The 19,115-nt window shown below is 33.9% G+C and overlaps 1 protein-coding gene across 2 annotated transcripts in view; it reads left to right on the top strand.

Annotated features, from left to right (window-relative positions):
* The window catches only part of LOC114646859 (glutamate receptor ionotropic, delta-1-like), a 1,476,314-nt gene that overhangs the window by 1,452,039 nt on the left and 5,160 nt on the right, over positions 1–19,115 (top strand). Inside the window, exons 15-16 of one of the 2 annotated variants that reach the window (XM_051922843.1) lie at positions 13,558–13,798; positions 16,513–16,651. In XM_051922843.1, coding sequence (XP_051778803.1) covers positions 13,558–13,798; positions 16,513–16,651 — 380 coding nt within the window. The remainder of the gene's footprint in view (positions 1–13,557; positions 13,799–16,512; positions 16,652–19,115) is intronic. The other variant, XM_028795229.2, reaches the window with a different exon arrangement.

The following is a 19,115-nucleotide window of genomic DNA, read 5'->3' as shown; positions in this document are numbered from 1 at the left end:
CTTCATCACTTTTTTACTAATTCACTTTCCAAAGTATATGACCTCTACAACTCTGAGTTTATATCCAACAGTGAGCCATTTAGACCACATAATGTTATAGACTGACTCTGATGTGACCTTCTACTGAGCTATGTCTTCCTGTAGTCTCTTGTATTATACACTTATCTTTATATAAGACCATTAATGTAAATGTTGGAATTCAATAAGCAAAATAAGCTACAGCATTTATTGTAATAGACTAGTTAGTGCAGCCTTCTCACAGATTCAGTTTTCTGTGTGGACTTTGCACATTTTCCTCATGTATGCTCTAAACTGGCAATGTTTGGCTTTACGTGTGAGTGGGCCCTGTGATGGAAAGGTGCAACCTCCAGGGATGGTTTCTTTCTTGCGTTGTCCAATGCAGCCAGGATTGGGTCCTTGTGACTTTGATTTGGATCAAGCACGTAGGGGATTTATGTATCATTATTATATATTTTACTAATTGCATCTTTCAGAACACTCAAAGTCACATTACAAAGCTTAAAACAACACGCCAAATATTAAACACTATTAAATAACAAAAAACAGCCAGGAATTATCATAGAATATCACATTGAAAAAGACATTTTATAAAGTTAAAAAGAAAGTTTCAAAAGATAAGTTTTAAGTTGTTTTTTTAAACAATAAAGTTGAGTCTGATCAACTAATATATACATGAAGTCAGTTTCAAAGCTTGGGTGCAGCATAGATAAAACCATTGTGGAAAGCTGGAAAGAAAGGACAACAGGAAATTCAACATCAGTGGAATGAAGTGAGTGAGAAGGGATATAATTATAGACCTTAGCTAACTTATGGAGGACTTTGTATGTACAGTAAGTAACAGAATCTTATAATTGATCCAATATTTAATTGGCAGCCAATGAAGTTTGTTTGTTATTCTATTTTAAGAGATAGCGTACAATCATTACTTTAACTCTATTTAAATATTGTTTTAAACTGATTTACATTTCTATTAGTTTGCTAGTTCAGATTCAGTGTTCTAGGTATGCCAATAAATCTTGAAGTCCTGGAATATTTTAAATTCTTTATATTTCTAGTTTTAACATTTCAACGTTAACATCACAGGTATTAGTGAGATCTAATATTACACTAATAACATTAAGATCTTAGATAATAATGAGATGTAAAATTTTAATGAGTAGTATCTTTCTCAATTTGGACAAACCCTATAGAATCGATTTTTTTTTAAAAAAATCAATGAAAATAGATTTTTTTTCCATTAGGCTGTGTTTCCATATTTTTGTGACCAGCTAACTGAAAGAGATAGAAAGCTGACTCAACGCAAGTAAATAAATGACATACTGGCCAGAATGTATTAAATCATTAATTAAGATATACTTTTGTTGGTTTTAATGTCTTAACATTAAGCCTTGGATGCAATATCACTCTCTGTTTCCCAAAATGTACATTTGTAATTGTAAAATCACTCCAGGTCCAATTGCTCAGCCCATAATAACAATAGTGATGAGTCCATATACTATTCAAATAGGATGTTATCTTTTTGCATCCGTGTAAACTGATATCAAAGTCATATATAATATCTCCAGTTATTAAGAATAAATATTAGCTCCAACAAACAACATCAATATTGAAAGTTCAGTTTGTTTTGAAGGTTAGGAGTTCTATAGTCCAAACTATTGAATTACCAATGATGAGTACATTAATCTCAGTCAGTATCATCAATTATTTTAGAATCATTAATTATTCTGAATCCAGGTTATTGTCTTCAGTTCCAAAGTTTTAATATTATTGCCTTACAAAAGGCAATATTAACTGCACTACAGTTTTTTTTTACCATTATTGGATGCAGTACATTGGACAAAGTGGACGAATTTATGGGTTACTAATACGGTATTTTGACAGTATTTTTAAGTTTAGTATTTTGCAGTGGTGCCCTAGGGAAATAAACTGGGAAAGACTAAACATTTTTGTTTAAATTTATTGATTATATGTATTCCTAACAGCAAGCATGAGTTATCCAGCCTTACTAAAACTTTCTTGATTGGTAAAACTGCATTATATAAGGACATTTTCAAGAAAATGTTGAGTCCTGTGTAAAGTAATTTAGTATAGCATCAAACTTAACCAAAGCAGTTTTAAAAGAAGCTTTCCACACTGAACTTGTATCTACTTTTTATTTCCCAAAAGAAGCTTTCAGTTGTTTATGTCTGCAAAATGAACCATAAAATTACTGCTGCCTTACTCCCAACATTTGTTTTTCTTTAGATTTAACTCAGCCTATATCTAGCATTGGCTAAATGCCATTTTCAAAAGGTTGGTAAAGATCTCAGCTTAATTTAAAATTGTAATCTGTTGAGACATAATGATGACCAAGGTAGCGAGTTTTTTTTTTCAGCTGAAACAAGCAGTTTTCTTGGAAAAGCTATTAGACATGCCTTCGTAACAGCAAGTCCAAATGCTCAAAGGGAAAGAAAAGTCAATTTTACAGATATGTAAAAGCAGAACATAAAATATCCTTGACATAAACAAACACCAGTATTATCATGTTTAAGATTTAAAACTCTTTCACTATCATAAACTTTTCTGTGGCTTTAAACTGTCATTAAACAATTGATTTGATAAAGCAGCTAGCATATTATGGTAAGCATTTCCTGAGTGTTTTTTTATATCCTAATAAGTTTTATTGAACTGAACGGCCATTACAATACGTAAAAGACGATCAAAATCATAACTAACACTTTAAGCTCTACTCCTACCTAGATGGAAGAGCCATGTGAACTAAAGGCCTAGTATAAGATCTTTACATTAAAATATCTAAACAAAAAGCAGTTTTTTTAAACCAAACAACACACTTACTATTCCCTTTTTTCACATCTAACAAGTTAGTCAGTCATTTTCTAACCTGCTTAATTCTAAACAGGGTCGTGTGGATTTGCTGGAGGCTATCCTAGCTAGCACAAGGCAGGAACAAACTGTGGACAGAGTGCCAGTCCATCACAGGACGAACACAAAGACACACACCAACCACACACTAGGTCCAATTTAGGATTGCCAGTTGACCTAACCTGCATGTCTTTGGACTGTGGGAGGAAACTGGAGCACCTGGAGGAAACCTATGCAGGAAGGATCCAGGACACAAATCCTGGTCTCCTTACTACGAGACAGCAGCGCTACCTATTTAACAAGTTCCTTCCTGTAAATGATAAACAAACACCAATCGAGTCCTTCATAATTATTCCACCAAAACCTGCATACACCTTGTAAATGTTTAATTTTATTTATATTTTGTTTTTGCAAAAGATAGGCTTTAGATGGAGTTTACTCTTTAAAAATTGCATCTGAACTATTTGTACTGTTTGTACTTTTTCTAATTAATAACGTGTCAAAATTCAAATATATTAAGCAGTAAAATGCTAAGACAAAGTCTGAATTAGTGTAAAACATCCTAATTCGGGGTGTTCATAAGAAACGATTTACTTCATGAGGTAGAAGTACATAATAGTTACATCAGATATTTGAAATATTAAATTTATACATTTTTCATCCTATGATAGATGTCTATAGAGAGCTAAATCTCTAGTAAAGGTTAAAAAAATATAAAATAACATTACATTCATAATTACTGACCTTCAAATAGTCTGAAATGATATACCATATGCTTATATTTGAAATTTGCCATTTTAACCTTCTCGAAGTGGCTTTTAGAGGGCTAGGACCACAAAGAATCAGGTATCAAAAATAGTATTGTAAGCATGATCACCAATCCAATTTTTTCAAAGTTTTGTGAAAAGGATTAACTTTGACTCCTCACATCTCATTACGGAGTAAACCCCTGCAGTCAAATGATGTGGCATGCACAACTTCAAGTCCTTCTAATCATTTTTGCTATAGACACCTATTGGCTTGCTCTTTACCATAAGGGTATCATTTCCTACAACATAATCTGGTCAGAAAATGGCCAAACAATTAGGGGATTTTTAGGTGTAGAGATCCAAAAATTGGGTTGGGGGTGGGGGGGGTGGGTGATGAGATGGGGACCTCAAAAAGCTTGACACTTTGCATAACTACTTATCAAGACTCAAACAGTATATCATACAGTATGTAGGAGTTTTCTGATACCGGTGAGTCAGGAGGCGTCAGTATTCATAAGTAATTCTTATGAACATAATTTAAGCTGGCACCATTACGAAACGCAAACAACGCACAGGAGGTACGAACTGGTATACAAACTGTAAATAAGAGAGCAGGAGACTCAAAAAGGTTTGGGGATGGCTAGCCCGTCTACTGAAAAATGCAAAAAAAAAAAAAAACAAAAATAACAAAAACATAGTTAAAACGAAGTTCAAAACAGAACTGAATACAGATGGGAAAACTGAGGCATTTATATAGCAGAGACAGGAAGGGGATGGTCCATAGTGACCAGAAGAGGAAGTCATGTCCTCAGCATGTGGATTCTGAGAAGGAAGATGTCATCAGGTAAGGATGGAAGTGACATCATGAGAGGGAGGGTTGGTGGTGATGTCACTGTTTGGCTGGTTCTTCTGCTGGTCTACAGAGAGACAAAAGGAGAGAGGGTCAGATTGACAGCACCAACCCCTGGTCCAGCTGAGAAGCAACATTATTTGAGCTTACCAACCTTCTCCCAAGTGTATGACAAAATGTATAGTTAAGGACTACTTTACCAAAATGTTAAAGTGAACAACTGAATCAAAAAATCATCTGTAATGGCATGCTGTTTTTTTTTGTTAAATATAAACAAACTTACTTGATAATGTAGGAAATGGCCTTTTTTAATAAGGTGTTATTACCATATATATGTTTTGGTGATGAAAACTAAACAGAATTTATTTGAATATATTTTCCAAGTAACTAATCAGCAAAACTAATTTTTGCCTACAGCTTTTAAATTAAATTTAATCCTTTCTCGAATTTTAATGGACATTTTTTAATGATTATTGTACACAAAAAAAACAGAAATACAAAACAGTGAGTTAGTTATATTCTGAATGAATCAGTGAGTGAATGAGCTTAAATGTTGATTAACTCAGAAAGTAAACCATTCATGTTAACTGTGGTTTGCACCACAAATTTTATAGAAAGCAAAATATAATTAATTAAATGCTAGTAAAGCAAGTCTGTTTCTTGCTTACTAAATATATTTTTTACTTTGTGACTTTTTAATTTACAGTTTTTTTTTTTATTCTTTAGTGTTTTGTTTTTTTTTTAAGGTAGATGATGTGACATCATAGTCGGATGGTGAAAGAAGATAAGTTAGGGAACTTCTTATATGTAATGAAAATATCTTGTGTGTGTTACCGGCCTCAGGCCTAGGGGAACCTGGGCCAGGTACAGGGTGTAGCCACGTGATATGGTGAAAAAGCATAAAAGAAGCAGGCAGCAGTCACGAGTCTCAGACCATACTTCTCTGTTCTACTTTATTCTCATTTACCCAGAAATATATAAATGCTTCAATCTCTACATAGATCAACATGACAATCATTTAAACAATGGTGCATGCCAATTTCTTCATCAGAACAACAGTGTAAACAGATTTACTTTGGTTCAACAATAGTATTATTGTCAGGTATCAAGAAGTACCTGATTAGAAACCAATGTCCTCAGAACTCGTTCATTTTCAAAGGAAGCAGGCAGTTCTGTATCACCACATGGTGAGTGGATGAGATACTAATCAAAGTAGTCCGATTATTCAAAACAGGTGACTCTTTTGCAAGACAGGTAAATATTTATGTGCTGAAGATAGCCATCAACAATAACCTGTAGCAGAATTTTCCAGGAATTTTGTCTTTTCTTTAAAACACTGAATTCAAGCCCATTACACTCTCTCCTACTTTTTTTGAGATATCTCCTGACATCTTGTTCCACATGCTCGGCCTTTGATTCAGTGCCTACTGTGTCTCAACCGATGGTCTTAGGTAATGATCAGATCCTGTGTATGCTGGATACACTATTCCATGGCTTGGTAACAGATACATAGGATTCTGTACAACTGCATTGACACCAGGATTCCAAGGCTGGTATGATGGTTGCCCCAGTCTGTGTTATGTGAAAACCTCTCTGGGTTTGACAGTGCGAGATCTTCTTAGAGTGTCCCCTTCTCTGTCACTCTGTTATTCTGTTGCTAAGTCTTCTTAACCATTTGGGGGTTCCACTGGGTCATCAATATTTCCCACCTGGGGTTCTGCAGCACTGGTCTCCATTTAAAGTCCTTGTTCCACTGATGTTCCTTGTGGAGGATTTCTGTCAGGTTGTTGTGGTTCTGGGTAGAACTCTTTGGCCTTGGCCCTGAGCCTGGAGCGTGACTCAGGTTCTGTGACCTCAGATCTGACATGCTCAGGAAAGCATGGCAAGCAGCAGGGGGCTGTATGAGATTTCAGCTTCCTCGTGCCAATGCCAATAATGGTGCATGCCAATTTCCTCATCAGAACAATAGTATAAAAACATTTACTTTGGTTCAACAATAGTATTGTTGTCAGCTATCAAGAAGTACCTGATTAGACACCAATGTCCCCAGAGCTTGTTAATTTTCAAAGGAAGCAGGCAGCTCTGTATCACCACATTGTGAGTAGACCAAAGTAATCACAGCAGTCCGATTACTCAAAACAGGTGACTCTTTTGCAAGACAGGTAAATATTTATGTCCTGTAGATAGCCATCAACAATAACCTGTAGCAGAATTTTCTAGGAATTTTGTATTTTCTTTAAAACACTGAATTCTAGCCCATTACACGTGTAAAGTATTGTAAATGTATTGTACTGACATCTTTGTTGGTAGAAAAAAGAATACATAAGAATCTGAAATGTAAGCAATGAAGGTAAGAACTTTTATTAAGGAGTGAGGTTCAAAATCCATCAAGGCATTTTTGAAATTTTGAGGTATTTAGTTTTTCTATTGCTTATCCCTAAATATTGATAGATCAAAATATCCTTTCTTAGCAGATACCTACTGACCTAGATGTACCATCCCAACACATTTCAGCTGTTTAACTAAATGTGAAATAATGTTTTTGTTGATGAGTAAGTCAATCAGTCAACTTTGTGTTTTATGTACAGTATAATCTATATACAGTATATGATTCTTGTCCACATGATTGTTGGCAGGGGAGCACAGTTTCTTTTTTTCATGCTGAATACCTTCCAGACAAATTCACACCACAGTGCACATTGCTGTGTTTTCTACACAAAAAACACAATACAAAGAAAGTCCATCCTTTGTCATTTCCTACCAACCAGCCTTTCCTATTTTTGCTTTACATCCTCCCCCACAATAACCTATCATCTATGGAGGAGAAGTAAAAGAAATTCATTTGTCAAAAATTACGATCTCTGGTTTTCGACAGATCTTGACATTTCAGGCTCCCCTGAAACACAAAAACATTAATATCTCAATAATGGACGTGTGTCTGTCTGTGTGTGTGTCTGTGTGTGTGTCTGTGTGTCACAGTTTCTTGAGGACAGTCTAGAGCTAAAACGGCTGGATGGAAAAATACCAAACTTGAAACTTAAGCCTGTTAGGAGATGATAATGTCCTGATTAGTTTTCGAGTTAAATTGTGCAAGAAAAAGAGGAACTCTAGAGGAACCTTCAAATACCATAATTTTGCAATTAATTATGAATTCTTCTCATCAATTGATATTGTAATGACCTATTTTATGATCAGAAAGATCAGCGGTAAATAATTACTGAAATGGTATAGAATAGTTTGGGTAACTTGGTTCCTAGGGTACAAAGCCTTCTGACACTCACGTACGAATTTTTAATTAATTTTCTTGAAGCTGAGGATAAGCACACTCCAAGCATTGTAAAAGAGATAGATTGCTTTATTTAAACAGTAAACCACAGGCACACACCACAGACGTCACTTTTTTCTCTCAAATGGATTTTTTCCTGGTGTCTTTTTCCATTTTTATACAATTCTTTGTTGTTCAGGGACTTACGTAAAAGCATTCCGAAACATGACCTAATCCATTATTCTTTTTTCTGTACTTAAGTTGTCTTGTAAGTTGTCTTCACTTATGTCCTTCTTTCTGTTTTAAAGTATATTTTCTCTACACTTTTGCCTTAATGATCCCCTTCTTGATCACTTTGTTCTTGCTTAGCTATTCTAACAGATCTCTTGCTAAATGTATCTTAAGTAATTTATAATACAGCCATAGTTTCACTTTTTTCACTATAATCCTGAACCAAAATAATACAAATAGTTTTGCCTGTTTATCCCCCCCTCCCCAATGTTATTTGGTTACAACATTTGTCAGCTGCCTTGCACCCTGTGTTGGCTGGGATTGGCTCCAGCAGACCCCCGTGACCCTGTAGTTAGGATATAGTGGGTTGGATAATGGATGGATGGATGGATATTTGTCAGCAGAGTTTGCCACTACATGTCTTCAAATCCATTGGCATTTGTTAACAAAATTAGACATATTGGTATGAGAGACATGTGGTAATCATGGAGTATGTCAACTTTAATGCTATAGGAGTAGATGAACTTGACATACTGAGCAAAACTGCATTCTTACTCAGTCTAATCTATATAAGTACAAGCCATAAATGAAAAAATGCAAAAGTACCTCTGATACAATGTAATAAAGATACAGTGGGTACAAAGAATACCTTGATAATGCATAATGTTTTACTAAAAATGTAAACAATGCTATATACATAAAACACATAGAAAATGACATTTAGTACAGATTTATGAGTGGATATTTATAGCAAACTACATGCATCTCAAGCACGAGGCTATTATGCAAGACAAAGCATATTTTCTTGATGCAGTTTAGAAAAGCTTATCCTTAGATTTCCATCAGTGGTACCTATTAAAATGAACTGTACATTGAATAATGAGCAGACGAGTCTAACCAAGAACCTTGACCAGAGGTTCATGCTGTCTGGCTAGTTTTTTCTGTCACACCACCTACAAATAAGGTTTTCCATTTTATTTTCTATGTCTCCCCTTAAGTCATTGTCAAGGAGAAATGCTGAGTATGAATGGTAATGATTTTTATTGTGCAAAGTGGTAGAAGCTGCTTGTGGAATGTTTTTTTAATTTACAAGACCTCACAGGAGAAGTGGAAAGACATGGCATAGACTAGTAGATGTCTGTAGAATTGCAGGTTGAAATAATACAAGCACAAAAAAGCATAAAATGATCACAAGAAAAGGAAATGCTACATGAAGGGCCTAGAAAAGACTTGAAAGAAAGAAAGAAAGAAAGAAAGAAAGAAAGAAAGAAAGAAAGAAAGAAAGAAAGAAAGAAAGAAAGAAAGAAAGAAAGAAAGAATAACTTGCTTAAAGTCAACAAAAAATGTTTTTCAACATTTCACAGAGAATGCACCAAGGAATCAAAACAAATCTATAGCAATAGGCTCATCAAGAAGGGGCATATGTCCATTAGCATTTTCAGAATTATGCTTAATTAACTGAATACTCAAAGTTTTATTATTAAATCCTTAAAAAGTATCAGTAGACAATTCTGAATTCTTTGAATTTCTGAGGAGACACCTTAAATGAGGGAATTGCAATGCAGGTTACTGATTTGAATAAATGAGCTCAATCACAGTCTTTATCAAAGACAATATCAGTGCAGCTGTTGGCCTTTTACACAGTCTGAACTTTGTCTTAAGGTCTGTGTAATCCACCCATGTTATGAAGACAAAAGATAAGCTTTTTAATTTTTCCTTGGCCATTATAATTGCATTCATGCAATCTTTAGCAAAGAATAGGTCCATTTTAAGGTTTTGGTTGGATATTAAATGAAGCTAGGATATAAGCTCTCTTGGAGTTAAAAGAATTGAACTTTTTTTTTTAAATGGAAGAAAAATAAAAAAAGATTAAGATGGCATTTGATGCTATTTACTCTTAAAGCAATATGACCTTCACATTGATTGTGTGCAATTGAAATCTCTAGAAAGCAGTAATAGAGGCAATACATGACAGAATAAATGCAGCTTCATGTACTGAGTTATAAATGATTCTGCCTTGAAAACATTACAAAAATGTGGGTTGATGCCGTAGTAGAGTCAAAGCTGTTTCTTTAACCTGATCACCTGTGTTTTATCCAGTAATTCTCGTTACTTTAGTGGGCGATAAAGCTCATAGTCAATCATTTTATTCTTGCAGCCTTAATAACTGCATCATATGCTCTCAAATTTTCTTTGCATCATTAGTGACAAGGGACAAAATAGAGAAATACAAAAATACAGCTTACACACTACTTTCCTGATTTCAGCTTATACTGGCATATGTCAGGATCACTCCCAATTATAATTTTTTACGTTCTGACATTTTCCTAGTCAATCTATTTTTCATTCTATATTTAAATCTCTCCTCTCATATGAGACTTCTGTTTTCTTGGCCTTAGTTCTTCTGGTGAGGCTGCTGCTGTGAAGCTTCTCATAGATTGCCTGAACCTGGTAGAACATGATTATTTATGCCTGTGCACTTCTCTAGGTTGTAATCTCCTCCCTTTCTCGCAGTGTAATCTAGACCATTCTGTAGCTTACTGTCTTTTGGTGTCGATCATTGGCAGCTTCCTTCTCAGGTGTTCCTCACCTAGCACATACCAGGTGAAATAATTGTCACATGTGATGTTGTGACACTTTATCTCTATACCAAAAGCTTGTTTGTGTGACATCAAAGTGCATGATACCGGTAAGCATGTGAAAAAGTTCCAGTGACGTTGTGGCTAGAATTATGTCTCTGTCAGCATCATCCAAAATTTTGGCTTTTAATTAGGTTTGATCAAACTCTTTTCAATAATCACTATACATGTGTTTCCCTCTTCTCTTTTGAGGATGGTGTGAATGATTACAATGCAGATTAGATGTATTGAACGTGACAGTCAGTGTATCTGGTCGAGCCCTGGACCATTTGTGTTACATCTACAGTAGTAGGCCGTCCCTGACATTCATGAGGAATGGTGGACCAAAATATGTCCCCTTTTTTGGAACTGAAACCTTCTTACTGAGACACTGAGAAGCTGCAGGAGTTTCATCTTCAAGGGACTTATTGCCATTGAAGAGGATGTAGCATATTCTGAATCATAATTGACATTTACTTATATTGCACATTTTCATACAGAAGTATAGCTCAAAGTGCTCAAAGTAAAAGAAAAAGTGAATTTATTAAATAGATAACATACGCTATGGTGAGATTGACAGAGGGGAGAAGAAAACAAAAGTCTCCCATTGTTAAAGATGCTGGTGAAAATAAACCTCTAGGAACTCCAAGGCCAAAAGACCACCAAGCTCCATCTGGTCTTTCTACAGTCCTTGAATTGTAATAAATTAATTGAATTTTACCTGTGCATAATGAAAAGTCAGCAGACGATTTGGCGCTGCAGGTATAATGAAGGTGGTAGTATCCTGCAGTCTATCCAACATCAAAACAGACTACAGAGTATTTTTGGCCAGGTTGTGACTACCAGAAATAGAAAACAATGACAACAAATTGTTAGTAACTGGAAATGAATAAATGTTTAGGACTGTCTATGAAAACTATAACTATGTCAGATTTGGTACATTATTTTTACCTAAGCTTCCATTGCTCACAAGTATCTAAATATTAACATAGTGTTTCTCATTAGTGTCCCAATCCATAATTATGTGTAACATGTTTGTTTTAGCTGAGATAATTTACTTTTTATACATGTAAAGGCGAGACAAGATAACATCAAAGACTTGGTGCACCAGTCTGGTGACCCCATATAATTAGAGTTGTTGAAAGCACAAAAGCTGTGGATGCGTCTTCTTAGAAGAGAGCTCAAACCAGAATTCATTTCAAAATGGTCAAATTTTTCTCTCTTATATCAGAAACTAGCTTGCTATTTATTTTCATCACTTCCACTTTTATAAATCTGTTTGCATTCAAGAGTGTGATTCATCCACATGATAGCAATGGATCAGGTAAGCTTGACTGTCTGAGTTAGCAATACATGACTATGAAGTACTTTTTTGAGAATGTCAGCAAACTGAGTACACTATTACATACATTTTCTGTTAAGTAAATTCTGCACTACATAAATGTTGCATTATTAAAATGCACTTAATCTTCCAAAAATGGTCATATTACATAATTTTCATAGTTACAGAACAAGTCAAGCATTAAATTATGTACACTAAAGTCTGTCTCTTCTGTAACTGGAGGCAGGAGTAGCCTGTTCACTAAGTTATGTGCTATTCTTTTCCAGTATTATATTTCAGTCTCCAGCACGGGCACGCTGTGACTCAAAGCAAAATATGTTACCTGTATGTACTCTTATTGTAAAAATATATAAGCAACTGTATAATACAGGTACACCTGAGTTTTACATGTTATTTCTGATAAAAGTATCAACTAAAATAAACAAACGAAAACATAAGTTACCTCATTACTTCATATGGAGTTTCTAAGATCTTTCTTCTAGTGTCCATTCTAGCATTTTCTAATTTGGAATGTTTTCATTTAATAAAAGGTTATTTGAATTGTTGTTTTTTTTATAATAAATTTCTGAACATTGTAGCATTTTCTAAAACAATGGAAGAATCTATTAATGTTTAGTGCTCCTCAGTGTTTACTAGATTCACTTGAATTGACTTTATTCTTGCTAGTCATATCATATAGTAGATAAATTAGATGTTCTTTAACAACTATAGTTGTTTGGTATCATATTGATCATTTTGATATCTGCAGTTTATCTAATACAAGTGACACATATTGCAGTATCATGCATTCATTCATAAACAATGCTTTTAATCACAATTAACTGAACTGTACCAAATTACTTCTTTCTTTTACATGTTCAGTTTCCAGGGCAACATCCTGTTTTGTGTGGCTAATTAATTTCAGATGTTTTACTATAATAAGCAAATTACATCCATTATATACAGTTAATTCAAAACATCAGATTTTGGGCTTTCTAAAATTGCTAATTATAATTTTATTGTATGCTACAATGAGTGAAATAGGGCAAAATATACTTTCCACCTGTGTTTTTTTTAGTAGTCATATCATATAATTCAGTAATAAATACAGGTTTATTTGCGTGATTTAACAATATCAGTTGTATTGCCTGATGCTTTTGTGATTATTGAAAATGTTCATAATATTGAATACTTGATACAGTATATATAACAAATATCTTAAATGACTAAATTAAATTATCACTCAAAGTTAAAACCAGTTGGCTTTATTTGTGAAATAAATTTCAGGAGCATACAGAGATATGAGTTTAAACAAGTTAAAGGTTTCATAAATGTTACTGAAAAGAAATAATGCAATGAATATTTTACTGTATTTCATACTGATAGCAGTCTACATTTAAAATTTGCAAGTTCAATTAAAGTCGTTGTTAATCAACTCTCTATCAAAGACAATTGCAGAATTATATTTGAAAGCCGTTGATTGATGCGCATTCTCCACATGAGTTTTTCTATGACAGCTGTAGGTCTCCACCCACATGCCAGCAATGGTCTGAATGTTTTGATTGTCCTGTGCATTTCTTTAGTCTTTATTTAGTTTCATAAATATGAAATATGTCAATGAACTGCTGTTTGTTTTTTAGGATCCTGGAGCTACAAGAAAATGGAGATTTAGACATTCTCAAACAGAAATGGTGGCCTCGAATGGGACGATGTGATCTGGACAGTCATACAAATATACAACCTGATGGCCGCGCCCTCAAGCTGCACAGTTTTGCTGGGGTTTTTTGTGTCTTAGCTGCAGGTCTACTGCTAGCTTGCCTAGTTGCTGGCCTTGAGATGTGGTGGAACAGCAATCGTTGTCGGCAAGAACAACCTAAAGAGGTAAAAAGTTAGAAAGTAAAAGGTTACAATATAACTAGATGTTTATGTTTTTTTGTCTCTTTATACTTGAGTTACAAATTTAATCCTTGGAGACTTTGTGAATCTGCAGATTTTTCTCTAACCAACAATAAGAGGAAAGCATATGCCTTTAATTGAACCAGTTTCTACTATTTTCTTAATTAATCACAAGGGGGCTTTGCCCCCTGCTCGCTTTGCTTGACCACCCCCAAACCTGCCCCTCCCCGGGGTGTGTTGTGAAGAGAGGGGCTGAATGCACGCTAAGGAGATGCGGTCACTCCTCCGAAACCCCCTCTTAATTGGTGATAGAATGGGAAACAAATACAATTTTTTTACCTCCTCTTTGCTTGATCAGCTTGCTGTTGCTGCTGTGGTGCGTGATCTGCCTGTACAACAGCTGCCCTTTTGTCTCATGGGACGTTAAATTGTCTCTGAGAAAATCACGTCTTGTCTCCTTCCAAGTCTTCCAAGATTTTTTTTCATAATAGAGAGATTTTATCAAGTAACAGACAGACCTATTAATAAATATCCAAAGTGTGAGGACAGTTGATGTTTACAACTGTGAGCTCAAAATTCAACAGATTCAGATTTTAAAAAGTAAAAGGCCATATTCAGAATATGTTCTCCTATTGTCATGCATACTGCATTGTTAGCAAAGTCCTCATTAGCAGCCTCCATTCAGTCATCTAAAGCCACAGTATAATCAAGTTGAGTCTGCTGTACAGTAGTTTATTTAGTGAACAATGAGTTGCTGAGGTCAGTAAGCTAGCAAGGTTATCTGAACATAGAGAATCAATTGTATTAGGTAAAGGCTGATATATGAATTGGTGGAAAGGGTTTTGACATGGCAGAACAATGGCAATTGGCACTTCATAATATCAATTTGAGCAGTGGTAAGCAACTGTGATTAATTAAACAACAACAACAATGGGTTTAGGGAATGGTGTCATAAATGTCCACAGAATTAAGAAGACTTTACGATAGATAGATAGATAGATAGATAGATAGATAGATAGATAGATAGATAGATAGATAGATAGATAGATAGATAGATAGATAGATAGATAGATAGATAGATAGATAGATAGATAGATAGATAGATAGATAATGATGTATGGTGCTGCTGTATATTTGTCCCAAGGGGGAAGCCATCACAGAAGCTCGTTCAAGTAAATATATATATAAACAAGCGAAATAACAACAACCCAGAATACACACCAGAATTACTAAAAAGAAAGAAAAGAAAAAAACATGTTTATATATATATACATATATATATATATATATATATATATATATATATATATATATATATATATATATATATATATATATATATATATACATATATATATATATATATATATATATATATACATATATAATATATATATACATATATAATATATATATATATATATATATATATATATATATATATTTATATATGTTATTTTACTTTTGAGTTTAGTGTAAAATAAACTGAATTGACTTTCATGAAGTGAATTTACTTATTACAGAAATGAAGTTGGTGCAGTGGTAGCACTGTTGTCTCACAGTAAGAAGTACGTGGTTTGCGTCTTCAGTGTTCCCAGCATGGAGTTTGCATGTTCTCTCCATGTCTGTGTAAGTTTCCTCTGGGTGCTCTGGTTTCTTTCCACAGTCCAAAGACATGTAGGTTAGGTGCCTTGGACTTGCTAAACTTGCTGCAGTGTGTGTGAGTTTGTGTTCACCTTGCAATGGACAGGTGACCTGTCCAGGTGGTGTTCCTGCCTTGTGTCTTATCGTTCCTCTGATAGGCTCCCGCTACCCTGTGACTCGACATTGGATAAGCAGGTTAGGAAATTGAACTTAAAAGTCCAGCCCACTATACACTAATTATAAATACAAAACACATTTAAAAAGTAAGTGCAACACAATTACAAAATGTATTGTTAAAGCACTATGCAATATATTTCCAAAGAAATAAATATAAGTAGCATGTTGTGATATCATGATATTGTGATTTCTTGTATTGTGCATAGTTCACTGATGCTTGCTTATAAATTTCTTTTAAGCTTCTTTCTCTTGCTGGCCCCATGACCAGCAGCAGTAGCACGCTCACATTTGAGCCAAATGTCCTCTGATTATGTCTGAGTATTTTAAACAAGCAGTGCATGTATTTTATCACCAGTTCTTTTTCTAGTCATTTATTCTACCATTTCTTTGTTTTCTGACTGGTATTTGAAATCCAAATTATGGTTATTGCTCTTTCCTATGCCTTTTGACATTTCCCTCTGCCAACTGCTCCCACAAGGTGCTGGATACTGCAGTGTTTATATGCAGAATATTTAGTTATATAAAAGTTCAAATAAAGGTAAATGCCTATGTCCACATGGGATCTAGCAAAACCAAGGTTTGCAACCTGAACATATGAATATATATAATTTATTTTTCATGTTTATGGTTGTTTCATGTGTCTAACTTCTTAAAAAATATCACAGTGAGTGATTACTTTCTTCCAAAATAAAAAATAAAATTCAAAAAGGAATAAATATTTTAAAACAATTCTGTCATATTGTACATGAAGATCATGTAATCTATTTTGTTAAGTAGTGCACATTTGACACAACAGTTCTTACTATTATTATTATATGTCAATGAAGACACAGGCTCTGGATATTTCTTTATTCATTATTTTTTATGGTCTCATGCAGGTTACTAAGGATTACGGACTGGCCAGAATTTCTGGTCCATTGACATATAATGATTTTACATCTGCTTCATCGGGAGGGAGGAAGGACATATGGACAGAAAGAGAGAGAGACTGGGATGAAGCAGAAGATATTTATACAGGTCAGGATAGCTGTTAAGAGATATAATGTCTCATGTTTAGGGATGTTGTCTTCTAAACTAAGGAACTAAATGCATTTTGATTTGTTTGGCAGATGAGTTTTTCAGGCTAACTCCTTTCCTTTTTTAGATCATTCTTAGCCATTAAGTTAAATTTTGTTAGAATGTCTTTTCATTTCACACAGCAGCTATGTAGTCTGTTCTTTTGTGCTTTTCTCCTACCAGTTTATAAATTACCAGATAAAAGGAAACATAGAACATGCAGAGGTTAAACTCTACAAGCTGCATAGATGTGCAGTCACCTAGAATAACTGTTCTGCTTCTTCATTTGTTATGAGTTTTGCAAACACCTGTTAATGTTTTGAGAATTGCTCTTCTAGTAAGATTATAGTAACTGCTTTTGCTTTCAGTGCCACAGTGTGCCACAGAAAAGGAAACAAATCATAAATCTTGATTAAGTTTCAATCTTTTCTGTGTTACTTAGTAACACAAGATGTCAATGTAATTTAACGTGAGTGGCAGAATAATGCAGTGGTTACCACAGATCCAGCAGCCTGGGCCAAAATCCTGTGCCCAGTTGTTGTCTGTGTGGGGTGTCTTTCTTCTTTTCCAAAGATATGCAGGTTTGGTTATTTGGCAATTCCAATTTGTATGTGAGGCTCTTTCTTGCCTTAAACCTAATGCTACCAGGATAAGTTCCGGTCCCTGTGTATTAAGCAGGATTGAGATGTTATGTTTAAATATGAATTAAATATTAATAAAAATTTAATATGCTTTAAGATGATGCCAATAAAGCCTTGGTGGCTGTAACATTTAATTTCATTTAACTGGTTAAGTGGATGGATGGATTGGTAATTAAAATCAAAATTTACTTTGTACACATCCAATAACTTGCTAATGATTTTCACTTGTGTAATAAAGCATCACGTTTGCTTTTAACTGATTTTAATGTTTTTTAAAAATTGAACTCTTTATTTAACATAACATCTCTAACTTACTCAACACTACCTTGAGGTCATAATTTATTACTGTTATGTATACTAGGGAGGAGTTCAGATCTGAGCTCAAGACCAGTTCTGATTTACAAAGAGAGGTGTTGCCATACAGTATTGTCTTAGATTCACAATAGTAAGTTAGTAATAAGAAGATAATAAAGTAAACACAGTAAACTTTACCTTGCTGAGTTTGTGACTTATGTGCTGACAATGAGACTGTAAAATTATTTTTCTTAGATTTATTTTGATCTGTTTATTAGTTGTCAGCTTTTATTTTTAATTTTGAAGAAAAAGTTTAAAGAAATGTGACAAGCTCAAGTTAAACTGTTAAACTATCTTTTTATCTCTGAAAAGCCAGAATTCCTAGTATATAAATATGATTACTTCACTTCTGCATACATATTTATTTTTTATTTGTACTCGGTACACCATACATTGGTTAGTGAAGTGCACCAGATAAGTATTGAACAATTAGGTATTTAATTGAGATTTTCACAGATCAAGACATGTTCTAATAAGGCTGAGGCCATATGTATTTTCATCTGATGTCCTTTCCAGTTGTTTTTTATGTTGATTTTTATGAAAGTGTTTTGAATATTTTGGTGAAAAACTCATTTAGTATTATCAGCAAAAAATAGGAATTTAACCTGCTAACTGGTAGGGCATCTAATGTCTAATACTGTCTCGAAATGAGTATTTTCTGTGCCTTTAACAGATAGTAAACGATTACAAGAATAGCTGCATTAGGTGTGTATTGGTCAAAAAGTATAATACAATATGATGTTTTACATGTAAATGAAACTCATTAACAAATGAAAGTGGTAAAGTTATTATCAGGTATTATTAAAAGGCAGAATTTAAATTATTTTAACTTAGCCAAGAATACTCATTTATTCTAATGATACCATTTCCTTAATATTCATAAAGAAAAAGAAAAGCTACAGTTTTCTCAGCAGTCTTTAAATTTTCCCTTGTTGCTAAATCCAAAACATGCCTGTTTTCTTTTAATATTTAGTGGTTGTTTATGCAATAACAGAAGAAGAAGGCTATAATTTTAAAAGAAAAGGTGTATTAATGTTTTTGTGACAGAATACCTATTAAGAACCATGAACTGTTTATGCTTTTAACCAGAGGTCGATGATAATTCATTTGGCAAGAAAAACTGCCAATTTTAGTCAGTATAGCCAAATACAATCCTGTGAAGGAGGAGGCCATTTTCAGTATATTGACAAGCAATTATGAATTATCTAAAACTGAACAATTAATCTTTTAATTAAATGAGTTATCACTCAATCAATCAAATCAATCAAAATAAATCAATCAATCAAAATCTTTATTGTCATTGTAGCAATGAGACATTGTACAACGAAATTTAGGTGCAATTTTCCAATGCAAAAATAAAATAAAAGCAAAACACAATTACTCAAGTTAAAACTAAAATTTTCCATTCATACATACGTCATATTGCACTT

Source organism: Erpetoichthys calabaricus, chromosome 2 (assembly GCF_900747795.2).
Source record: "Erpetoichthys calabaricus chromosome 2, fErpCal1.3, whole genome shotgun sequence".
NCBI classification, from domain to species: Eukaryota; Metazoa; Chordata; class Cladistia; order Polypteriformes; family Polypteridae; genus Erpetoichthys; species Erpetoichthys calabaricus.
This window is presented reverse-complemented; position numbering and strand designations above follow the sequence as displayed.